General features: G+C 43.7%; 1 protein-coding gene across 7 annotated transcripts in view; it reads left to right on the top strand.

Moving 5' to 3' along the window:
- The window catches only part of NSD1 (nuclear receptor binding SET domain protein 1), a 167,555-nt gene that overhangs the window by 76,894 nt on the left and 77,530 nt on the right, over window positions 1-13,131 (top strand). For 6 of the 7 annotated variants that reach the window (XM_040405307.1, XM_040405331.1, XM_040405314.1 and 3 more), the window contains exon 5: window positions 4,402-6,433. In XM_040405307.1, coding sequence (XP_040261241.1) covers window positions 4,402-6,433 — 2,032 coding nt within the window. The remainder of the gene's footprint in view (window positions 1-4,401; window positions 6,434-13,131) is intronic. The other variant, XM_040405357.1, reaches the window with a different exon arrangement.

Raw genomic sequence — 13,131 nt, forward strand, 5'->3', positions numbered from 1 at the left:
ACCCGTAACAATCCATCTAAATCTGCGCTGCAAAAGCCATATGGTGCGCCTTCTATTCTGAATCCTGCCATGAGTCCCCAAAGCAGTTTACCAGCATATATGGGGTGTTGACGTATTCAGGAGAAAATGGGTAACAAGTTATGGGGTGCTTTTTCTCCTGTTACCCCTTGTGAAAAATAAACATTTGGGGCTAAAGCAACATTTTATTGGAAGAAATAAAACTTTTTTTTCTTTTTCACAGTCAAGTGTTTCCAAATTCCGTAAAACGCTTAGGAGGTCAAAGTGCTCAGTACCTCCACTAATATATTCTTTAACCCCTTAAGGACACATGACGTATCGGTACGGCATGTTTCCTGAGTCCTTAAGGACACATGACGTACTGGTACGTCATGTGTTGTTCCGATCACTGCCGCCCGGCCGGCTGTAATCGGAACAAGGTGCCTGCTCAAATCATTGAGCAGGCACCTCGGCGAAATGTGCAGGGGGGTCCCCCATGTCGGCGATCGCAACAAACCGCAGGTCAATTCAGACCTGCGCTTTGTTGCGCTTTCACAGGTCCGGATCCCCGGTGGGAGGTGTATGACAATTATTATTATTTTTTTGCATTTATTTTGTAATAGATGTTTTAGTACAAATATATTTATCATGCCTATATATCTATATATCCGTCCTCTTAGTGACCACTAATACGCCTTTTTACTGACCTAAAGATAGGTTTTTAGCTAAACAGCTGGCTTTAAAGGGTTCCTCCCACCTTGTTTTGACATAATTAGCTATCAGACACTAGCGATCCACTAGTGTCTGCTCTACCAAACAATGCTATTATAATACCTTTGTGTGCAGCCGTTTGCCCAAAAAACGAACTTTTATTGATATGCTAATGAGCCTCTAGGTGCTATGGGGGGGTCTTTTCAGCACCTAGAGGCTCGGTCTACTCACACAAAATGCCGCCCAGCGTGTCCCTCCAGCCTGCCCATCTCCTCTGGAATGCGATCCTCCCTCTGAGCCAGCGTACGAATTCTCGCGCCTGCGCCTTGCGCGTCTGTATTCAGCGCAGTGAATGTCTGACCGCTCCCTGCACAGACCTCTCCACTGCGCCTGCACCGATGACCGATATGTCTGTGCAGGCAGCGGTCAGACACTCACTGCGCCTGCGCCGAATACAGACGCGCACGGCGCAGGCGCGAGAATTCGTCCGCTGGCTCAGATGGAGGATGGCATTCAAGAGGAGATGGGCGGGCTTAACGGACGAGCGTGGCGGCATACAATGTGAGTAGACCGAGCCTCTAGGTGCTGAAAAGACGCCCCATAGCACCTAGAGGCTCATTAGCATATCATTAGCACAAAAAGCTATTATAATAGCATTGTTTGGTAGAGCAGACGCTAGCGGATCGCTAGTGTCTAATAGCTAATTATGTCAAAACGAGGTGATAGAAACCCTTTAATCAATCATTACATGTACTTAAAGTGGTGCATTTAAAAACGATAACTTGTCCTGCGAAAAAACAAGACCTCACAAGTACATGAAAAAACAAAGTTATAGCACTTGGAATGCAATTTTTGTGCCCTCAAAGTAACTCAACACACAGCCATTAATGTCTAAACCGCTGGCAACAAGTGAGTACACCCACTAAGGGAAAATGGCCAAATTGTGCCCAATTAGCCATTTTCCCTCCCCGGTGTCATGTGACTCGTTAGTGTTACAATGTCTCAGGTGTGAATGGGGAGCAGGTGTGTTAAATTTGGTGTTATCGCTCTCATACTGGTCACTGGAAGTTCAACATGGCACCTTATGGCAAAGAAATCTCTGAAGATCTGATTTAAAAAATTGTTGCTCTACATAAAGATGGCCTAGGCTATAAGATGATTGCTAACACCCTGAAACTGAGCTATATCACGGTGGCCAAGACCATACAGTGGTTTAACAAGACAGGTTCCACTGAGAACAGGCCTCGCCATCAGCGTCCAAAGAAGTTGAGTGCACATGCTCAGCGTTATATCCAAATGTTGTCTTTTCAAAATAGACGTAAGAGTGCTGCGAGGTTAAAGGTGGGGGGTGGTCAGCCTGTCAGTGCTCAGACCATACGCTGCACACTACATCAAATTGGTCTGCATGGCTGATGATGCACCAGAAAGCTTGCAAACAGTTTGAAGACAAGCAGACTAAGGGCATGGATTACTGGAACCATGTCCTGTGGTCTGATGAGACCAAGATAAACTTATTTGGTTCAGATGGTGTAAAGTGTGTGTGGTGGCAACTAGGTGAGGAGTAGAAAGACAAGTGTGTCTTGCCTACAGTCAAGCATGGTGGTGGAAGTATCATGGTTTGGGGCTGCATGAATGCTGCTGTCTGTGGGGAGCTACAGTTTACTGAGGGATCCATGAATACCAACATGTACTATGACATACTGAAGCAGAGCATGATCTGAAACTAGGCCGCAGGGCAGTATCCCAACATGAGAACGACCCGAAACACACCTCCAAGACTACCACTGCCTTGCTAAAGAAACTGAGGATAAAGGTGGTGGACTGGCCAAGCATGTCTCCAGACCTAAACCCTATTGAGCATCTATGGGATATCCTCAAACGGAAGGTGGAGGGGAGAAAGGTCTCTAACATCCACCAGCCCATTGATGTAGTTATGGAATAGAAGAGGATTCCAGTGGCAACCTGTGAACTCCATGCCAAAGAGTGTTAAGGCAGTGCTGGAAAATAATGGTGGCCACACACAATATTGACACTTTGAGCACAATTTGGCTATTTTCCCTTAGGGGTGTACTCTTTTGTTGCTAGCGTTTTAGACATTAATGGCTGTGTGAGTTATTTTGAGAGCACACCAAATTTACAGTTATACTAGCTGTACACTGACTGCTTTACATTGTATCAAGTGTTGTCCATATATATACAGTGGATCTAGTCTACACACCCCTATTAAAATGTCAGGTTTCTGTGATGTAAAAAAAATGAGACACAAATCATTTCAGAACTTTTCTTTATATATATTTTTTTTTTGTTTTCTTCCCTCTACCTAAAAGATTTCAGTTTGTTTTTCAATTAAGTTGTACAGTTTATAGGTCACATCAAAGGTGGAAAAAGTTCTGAAATGATTTATCTTTGTCTCATTTTTCTACATTACAGAAACCTGACATTTTAACAGGGGTGTGTAGACTTTTTATATCCTGTGTGTGTGTGTGTGTGTGTGTGTATATATATGTGTGTGTGTGTGTGTGTATATATGTGTGTGTGTGTGTGTGTGTGTATATATATATATATATATATATATATATAACAGTACAGACCAAAAGTTTGGACACACCTCATTCAAAGAGTTCTCTTTATTTTCATGACTATGAAGGCATCAAAACTATGAATTAACACATGTGGAATTATATACATAACAAACAAGTGTGAAACAACTGAAAATATGTCATATTCTAGGTTCTTCAAAGTAGCCACCTTTTGCTTTGATTACTGCTTTGCACACTCTTGGCATTCTCTTAATGAGCTTCCTTCAAGAGGTAGTCCCCTGAAATGGTCTTCCAACAGTCTTGAAGGAGTTCCCAGAGATGCTTAGCACTTGTTGGCCCTTTTGCCTTCACTCTGCGGTCCAGCTCACCCCAAACCATCTCGATTGGGTTCAGGTCCGGTGACTGTGGAGGCCAGGTCATCTGGCGCAGCACCCCATCACTCTCCTTCATGGTCAAATAGCCCTTACTTTCAAAGTTTTCCCAATTTTTCGGCTGACTGACTGACCTTCATTTCTTAAAGTATCGATGGCCACTCGTTTTTCTTTACTTGGCTGCTTTTTTTCTTGCCATAATACAAATTCTAACAGTCTATTCAGTAGGACTATCAGCTGTGTATCCACCTGACTTCTCCTCAACGCCACTGATGGTCCCAACCCCATTTATAAGGCAAGAAATCCCACTTATTAAACCTGACAGGGCACACCTGTGAAGTGAAAACCATTTAAGGGGACTACCTCTTGAAGCTCATCAAGAGAATGCCAAGAGTGTGCAAAGCAGTAATCAAAGCAAAAGGTGGCTACTTTGAAGAACCTAGAATATGACATATTTTCTGTTTCACACTTGTTTATGTACTCTTTGAGTGAGAAGGTGTGTCCAAACTTTTGGTCTGTACTGTGTGTGTGTGTATGTATATATGTGTGTGTGTATGTGTGTGTATGTATGTGTATGTATATGTATATATATATATATATATATATATATATATATATATATATATATATATATACAAATATATTATGAATGGGGGTGTGGTGCCGTACACTTTAGTGCATTATTTTGCATGGAAGATCTTGTGATTAATTCAGGCGGGGAATGTGAAGTTTTCTCCTATAGCAAATTTACTGATAAATGTGGCTCTTTCTTTCTTTTCTAGATTCCATCAAAACTTCTTTCATTATGGCAGTCAAGTATTGCTCATGCAGTAGATTGCCTTTCCAAGACTGGTTATGGAGAGTTTATGCATCTGGGAAGTCATGGCGACCAACAAGTGGAGTCTGTTGGAAAGGAGTTCAATGGCACAATTAACAGCGGATTGAATGGTTTTGTGAAGTCCTCTCTGCATACCCCTCTCCCATCCCCTTGTGCTAAAAGAAACACTCTTCTAAAGAATGAAGGCATAAACTGTAAGCCCATAAATAAGACTGCTGACAAGAGCAAACTGTTGCATGCAGACTCTGTTAACGCTTTAAAACCGGTGTCTCCTGATTATTTGTGTAGCATAATCGATGATGCAAAGCTTACAGTGACTCCTTCTCAGAAGGATGTTAATGCTGGGCAAGGGTTTAAAGACACCTGTAGCCTTAATCAAAGCGTTGGGTCCAGTGCAACTAGTTGTGACTTGATTTCCAGCATTTCCTCCAAGATGTTGGAGAAGAGGGTCTGTCGTGTGGAGCAAAATACTTGTTTGGCAGAAACAGACTCTACTAAACATCAAATAGGAACCTTGAGTCCCCCTTCTTCTAAGCGGTGTGAGTCAGAAGATGAATTGTCTACAGGAATGAATAATGATAAGAAACGTGTGAGGAATGCCTCCAGCCCTTTAAACTCAAACAAGAAGCCTGCCACATCTAGAGACACACAATCCCCTAGTAAAGAGCAGCATCCAGTGACCAGTAGAGCAGACAGTCCAGGTATCCATAGTAATAAGTGTACTACACTAGTATCTTCAGCAGCGCACGTTGTGCTGGGTAGCAGTTTTACCAGTAAAGGTACCCATTCCATGAAGGATGATGAGGGTATTCCTCTAAAAGTTGAAAACAAATCTGAGTTAGATGTGGAAAGCTTATCATATCCCAAACATGACAATCTCAAGGTAGGCTCCAAAACCATCTCTACGCCTGTTTCCCCTTTACCTAGTAAGAATGGGAATGTGACTGCAGCTTGCTTTGAACCACATAGAAGACCTAGTGGTCCTTTACAGGTGGGGGATGTGAAGCATTTATTGTCTGGACTAAAAGAGCCAACCAACAGGGCAGGCAAAGAACACAATTGTGAAAGTCCAGACTCCAAACAATCTCTGCAGGATAAAAAACCTATGGAGCCAAGTTATCAATTCAGCACCTTGTTGATGATGATCAAAGACTTGCATGATACAAAAGCAAAGGAGAGGCAAATTATGACTGGACAGAATGCAGGTTCCTCACATAGCAGTCAAGACCTTTCTTCTGAGTCAGTGGTATGCAAGCAGTCGGTGACTGATGTGAATTCTGAACATAAGGCTAATGAAGGTGCCAGTTCTGTCATAAATGATTCTTCTGCAGTACACTGTAACGCACCATCACTGTCCACAGGTAGCGGGAAGGAGTCTGCAAACCTTAATTCTAAATTACTTTGCTCAAACAAAAGATTTATAAAACCATGCATTTTACAGAAAAGAAGAGCCCAAGCAGCAGACAACCTAAGTCCTTGTAAAGTAATGAACTCTCCGTGTGAAGACTCATTGTTTTCAGATCTTAGACAAAACTTAATGGCTGGAAGTGCACCTGGTGGGGCAGAGCTGGATTCTTCCTTCCATTGCAAGCCATCTCCCAAAAAAGACACACTAACAAAAGAAAATGTAGGCACTTTTGCACAGTCAGATATAGAAACCCCTGATGCAAGTATAGCACAGCCTCACCAAAGTCTGACAAGTGAAACGCTTGTTCGTTGCAAGGAGCTGGTTGAACCAGAGTCCAAACTGAGTAATGAGTGCCTAGGATTGGATGAGTCTGAGGAGTCCAACTGTGTTGCACCAAAAAAGCGCTGGCAAAGGTTTAAGCAAGTGGGCCTAAACAGCAGCTCTTGTAGTCCTACTATCGATCAGTGTGTCAAAGATGAGGAGGCATCTCAGGAGCAGGATCCTTATACCACACTTTCAGAGGCTGGGCTTTCTGATGCTGTTACAAAAGCAGAGCCACCGAAGCGAGGTAACTGACACAAAGTTCTTACGTATTGGGCCATAGGGTTGTCACGATGCCAAAATTGATTCGATTTTGATACCATAAAGTATCACGGTATTTGATACCACGCCCATAATAGAACAGTCCTATACTATTTTTTTTTGGGGGGGGGGGGGGGGGGGCAAGGTGACAAAAAAATGGCGAATTGCACGTCTTCACCACATAGGATATTTTAATAGTTTGGACTTTTCGGATGTGGCGATATCTAATGTTTATTGTTTTATATATTTAATATGTAAAATTGGGAAAGGGAGTGATTTTAAACTTGTGTGTGTATATTATATTTTATGTAATAGATATCTATCATAAAAAAAAGAAAATATGATATAGACACACAAGTGTCTATCTATTAGCCCCCTTATGGAGCTAGAACCTGGGATCTTCTAATGCCCTGTCCTATTCATCCTAATAGAGCTCTATTAGGGTGAATAGGATTTTACACTCTTGCCAAGGCTTCAGTAGTATCCTGGCTACCATGGTAACCGATGAGCCCCGCGACTTCACTGCTGGGGCTCTGATCGGAAGCTGCCACCTATGAAAGAAGGGGGGGGGGGGGGCCACAAATGAAGATAACTAACCCATTAATACCAATATAGGCGGCGGGTGCCAGCAGCAGAATCGCAAACATTGCCTCTGACAAGACGCTATGATCTGCGTCAATTAACCTCGCCGCCTATATTTGTATTAATGGATTAGTTATCTTCATTGGTGGCACAGTGGCCAAAGCCCCGTCCCTTCTCATTGGTGGCAGCGACACAGTGGGGAAGAAGGGAGAGACTCTCTCTCCTTCTCCCCTGTGCTGCTGAGGTGAACATGGAGCACGCTGAGAGCGGTGCGTGCCGTGTTCTTTGATACTAGACTGTGCAGTAGCGCAGCCTAGTATTGGTGAATGGCAAATCCGGGTACAAAAGTATCGATTGGGTATTGATTCGATACCCAGTGCAACCCTATTTGGCCATGTTTATACATTGTGGATTTTAGCACCAAAAATCTGCAGTGAAGTGCAGTGTATTACTTGCATCCAGTACTATAAAAACCCTATTCACATGATGCAGAAGTTGTAATGCATGCTATGTATTTCAACTACTTTATACTTAAAGGGAATGTGTCACCAGTGACCTTCCTATCCACCTATTGGCATATACACATCACTGTGGTTCACCTCATTAAAACAGTTCTTTTGTCGATCTTGGACTCCACTCTTGTGTGTTCACAATATTTTTTCTTAATGTGCAAATTACGTCTTTGGCGCAATGATGGCAAATGTTGCTCTGGTCTCACCCAAACGCCTCTCCTTTCTGTGGCCAGCCCGTCCCTCACTTCTTTGATTGACAGGGCCAGGCAATGGAAAAGTAGAGAAGAAGGGGCTGGTTACAGAAGGGACTGGAGCTTGGGTGCAGCCAGATCAATGGCGATACCCTCATTGCACCAAAGACTTAATGTGCGTATTAGGAGAAAGTATGGTAATTTGGGAACAGAGCCTCGGGTCAACAAAGGAAAAACAGCATTCAAGTAAAGAGCTAAAACAGACCAACGAGCCCAGTAACATCTCTACCTGCAGGATGTGGAATTTTGTATGGCAGAAATTTCAGCAATTAAAAATCGGTTGCAAAAGTTTTTCCAAAAAATCTGCCTATGAACTTGCCATAACTTTGTTTTCCACGGCTCACAGCTTGTAAGGAACAGTGCCAACCTGTGCATTTCACAGTCCTGCTTGTAGGAAATTGACCATGTTCTTCACTGTAGCAACTTAACTCAAGAAGCCAAGAGTGTATAAGACAAGAAAATGATATGTTTTTTTAAGTTTTACAAAAAGAGATAAAAATGAGAGAACCTGTCGCCACAAAATGCAGTCTGTAGCATGTTATAGAGCAGGAGGAGCTGAGCAGATTGATGTATAGTCTTGTAGGAAATGATTGGATTTATACATTTATATAGATGTTCCTGAGCTCAGTAGTCATGGGCTTACGGCTATCGCTGTATGCAGTGCTGCATTAGGAATGCTGTCAGTCACTGATAAGATGGTCCACCCTGCTATTGAGCTCTGGAAGAGCAGAGATTTAAATGAGTTAGGCCTTGTTTACATCAGCGTTCAGCCTTTCCGTTCTCCTGCTCCGTTATAGGAGCAGGAGAACGGAAAGGACGGATTCGGCACATAACTGAGCCGAACGGAGCCTACAGACCCCATAGACTATAATGGGGTCCGTTAGGTTTCCGCTCAGAAGAGGATTTTGGAGCGGAGACAAAAGTCCTGCATGCAGGACTTTTGTCTCCGCTCCAAAATCATCTTCTGAGCGGAAACCTAACAGACCCCATTATTCCAGTTCCGTTGCCTGGCAAACTGTATGCAAACGCATGTCATTTTTTTTGACTGATCAGGCATTTTTCAGACTGATCAGGATCCTGGATCAGTCAGAAAAATGCATTGCAATACCGGATCCGTTTTTTCCGGTGTCATCAGGCAAAACTAATCCGGTATTTATTTTTTCCTCATTTTTAACGGTCTGCGCATGCGCAGACCGGAAGGACGGATCTGGCATTCCGGTATTTTGAATGCCGGATCTGGCACTAATACATTCCTATGGAAAAAAATGCCGGATACGGCATTCAGACAAGTCTTCAGTTTTTTTCCGCTGGAGATAAAACCGTAGCATGCTACGGTTTTCTCTTTTGCCTGATCAGTCAAAATGACTGAACGGAAGACATCCTGATGCATCCTGAACGGATTGCTCTCCATTAAGGGCTCTTTCACACTTGCGTTATTGTCTTCCGGCATAGAGTTCCGTCGTCGGGACTCTATGCCGGAAGAATACTGATCAGGATTATCCTAATGCATTCTGAATGGAGAGTAATCCGTTCAGGATGCATCAGGATGTCTTCAGTTCCGGTACGGAACGTTTTTTGGCCGGAGAAAATACCGCAGCATGCTGCGCTTTTTGCTCCGGCCAAAAATCCTGAAGACTTGCCGCAAGGCCGGATCCGGGATCAATGCCCATTGAAAGGCATTGATCCGGATCCGGCCTTAAGCTAAACGTCGTTTCGGCGCATTGCCGGACCCGACGTTTAGCTTTTTCTGAATAGTTACCATGGCTGCCGGGACGCTAAAGTCCTGACAGCCATGGTAAGTGTAGCGGGGAGCAGGGGAGCAGCATACTTACCGTCCGTGCGGCTCCCCGGGCGCTCCAGAGTGACGTCAGGGCGCCCCAAGAGCATGGATCACGTGATCACATGGATCACGTCATCCATGCGCATGGGGCGCTCTGACGTCATTCTGGAGCGCCCGGGGAGCCGCACGGACTGTAAGTATACCGCTCCCCCGCTCCCCGCTCCTACTATGGCAACCAGGACTTTAATAGCGTCCTGGGTGCCATAGTAACACTGAAAGCATTTGGAAGACGGTTCCGTCTTCAAATGCTTTCAGTACACTTGCGTTGTTACGGATCCGGCAGGCACCTCCGGCAACGGAAGTGCATGCCGGATCCCAACAACGCAAGTGTGAAAGAGGCCTTAGAATGCATGGGGATATGCCTGATCAGTTATTTTCCTGTATAGAGCCCCTGTGACGGAACTCTATGCCGGAAAAGAAAAACGCTAATGTGAAAGTAGCCTAAGGTAGCTTGCTGATATTCCTCCTGGCTGTCATTGTGCCCACCAGGAGTTCATAGGATATCAGTTGTTAATGTTTGATGTGTAACACGTTTGGCTATATTCTTCTTTATCTCGGGATTATCGGCCGGGGGTATTTCTATTCTATATTTTAACTCGTAAATAAGGACTTTTTCACATGAGTGATGCAGGAAAAAAACTGATGGTTTTGCATGCAAGTACAATCAGTGTTTTCTGTGATTTACATTCGATGTGTTTTTTCCTTCTGGATTGCATGTGTTTTTCACGTGCATGAAGAAAAACTGTAGAATAACTATCTACATCTCCTAGCACGATCAGTGAAAAATGCATTGCAATCAGATGCCTTCCGTTTTTCATGCAAGCCCCATTCACTTCTATGGAACCAGAGCTGTATGAAAGACACAATATAGAACATGCTGCGATTTATTTATTTCCCTGAGCGCATAAATGTGTGAAAAACGCAGGCCCATTGAAGTGAGTGGGTCAGGATTCAGTCCAGACCCTTTGGGTTCACTACACGCATCTCATCCGAACGAAAGAATCGCTCATGTGACAGAGCCCTAAAGGTTAAAGGTGTATTCCAATCAGACATTGAGGGCATATTGCTAGGATATGCCCCCATTGTCTCATAGGTGCGGATCACACCTCTGGCACCCGCACCTACGCCAAGAACGGAGTGGGCAGAGTGGAGGACCCTGAGATTTCTGGCCACCACCAAGCACTCTCCCCATATAAATGGATGGGAGCGCACCACACTTGCGTGGCCACCTCTCATTCAATTCTATGGGGCCACGGAGATAGCCAAGCCAGCGCTCTGTTATTTTCGGCGGTCCCATAGAAATGAATGGGGGGCGGCTGCGCATGCGCAGTGCATCCTCCACCACCTTTCCCTGCTCCGTTCTCTGGGACCTGCACTTATCAGACAATGGGGGCATATCCTAGCGATATGCCCCCATTGTCTGAGATGGGAATACCCCTTTAAGTCCTTTTATTATTGGGGTTTCTCTTTACTTTCAAATGTAGGCGACAGGTTTCGGCTGTTTGATGTGTGGCTTTTTAGAGCATTATTATTTTTTTTTATATCTAAGATACAAAGGTGCTCCATAGTATAAAACCCACGATAAACAGAGACACAAAATGGTAGATATGCACTCACCAGAAGGTGCCTTAATCACCCTGGCGCTTGCTGCTCCCTCTCCTTGGTCCCGGTTCTGGATCCAATGAAAATTAACAAGTATAAGGGGGGGAAAAAAGCATTGCGGGGTGCTGCCTCTTCTATAATTTTTTATTTTTTTATAAAGGGGAGATAAAAACAATAAAACGTGTGATGTGTTTTGCCAGCGGACCACTGACAATCTTATAAGACTTATATACATGAGATCCTAATGTTCTCACATGTACGTACTGTAACTACTGCCTGTAGGCATCATTCACACTTGTGTTTTCAGAGTCCATGTTCTGCCCGTGTACAGTATGTAGTACACAGCCAGGGTTATTTTTTGGGGCAGTTCTCATTCATTTTTTCTGTGTGCTTGAATTTTCACTCACATTCTATATATTGAAATAGACTGCATTCTCCATCAGTTGTAGTGTGGCTGCTATGTTTCCAGCGTAGAAATCCATGGACCCTGGGCACAAAGGGCTTCATATTTTAAATCCATATTGTGCTGTATGAAATTTTAACTCAGGGGGGAGGACTGGGCGAAATTTTGTTTTTACATTTTTTTTATTTTTTTTTTCTACATTCCAAGAGCCATAACCCCCCTTCCCTTAGTAAATTAAGTATAGTGTCCAATGATGGTGCAAAATACTGGGTTCGCTGTTACTCCAATCGGTAAGTCAGTGTGATGGTTCAGTATGTTAGATGAAGTTGGTGGGCTGAGCTGATTGAGGCTTTGTTTGGCTGGTGTTTCTTTGCTGTTTGCTGGCTCCTATGGTGGCCATTTTTTAGCAAACAGATATTGTCCTTTTCTTAAGGAAATGGGGATTAGTCTTAGTTAAGTGGTTGGCTCTGAGCCCACTCTTCAGTAGCCAAACCAATAATCAAGTGTGTCAATCAAGAGGAGGGGGGAGTGTGCAGAGCACAGGGGGTGTTACAAAGCAGAGCTCAAAGGATTCAGCCCCGCCTCCTTGTGCTCCAACTTCTCATTTATATACGAATAAAAACATAGACTATTCCAACTTTTATGTTTTTAGTGGATCATTTTTAGATTGGACTCTTGTTTAGTATTAACCACAATATATCGCATATATAGTGGTTCTAAACCAAAAGCTTATGTCTGTGCACAAGTATATTATATAATTTTCTATTTCTATTTATTCTTTTTGTATTTTTATTACCAATTATTCCTGACCAATTAAAACATATATTACTGTAGGACATCACCATTTTTGAATATTATATTGAATTTTCCTTTCTGTTGGCACCAGAGAAATGAGTCCTTGGTTTATATTTATTTCTATTGTTATATATATCCTAGATTCCCCAAGTGAGCTGTCTACTCTTATTTTATTTATATTTTTTAAGCGTACCATTTAATATGCCTGGTCTTGTTTAGAAAATGGGCTAAAAAATCTGTGTGTGGTGAGACAGAAAAGTAAGGCTACTTTCACACTAGCGTTCGGGGCTCCGTTTGAAGGGGCTCACAAGCGGCCCCGAACGCATCCGTACTGCCCTAATGCATTCTGAGTGGATGCGGATCCGCTCAGAATGCCTCAGTCTGGCAGCATTCAGCCTCCGCTCCGCTCAGCAAGCGGACACCCGAACGCTGCTTGCAGCGTTCAGGTGTCCGCCTGGCCGTGCGGAGGCAAACGGATCCGTCCAGACTTACAATGTAAGTCAATGGGGACGGATCCGTTTGAAGATGACACAATATGGCTCAATTTTCAAACGGATCCGTCCCCATTGACTTTCAATGTAAAGTCTGGACGGATCCGTCTGAAGCTGCATTATAGGAGCGGATCCGTCTGTGCAGACAGCAGACGGATCCCCTGTGAACGCAAGTGTGAAAGTAGCCTTAATGAAATTGTGCCATGTT

Source organism: Bufo bufo, chromosome 1 (genome assembly GCF_905171765.1).
Source record: "Bufo bufo chromosome 1, aBufBuf1.1, whole genome shotgun sequence".
Lineage (NCBI taxonomy): Eukaryota > Metazoa > Chordata > Amphibia > Anura > Bufonidae > Bufo > Bufo bufo.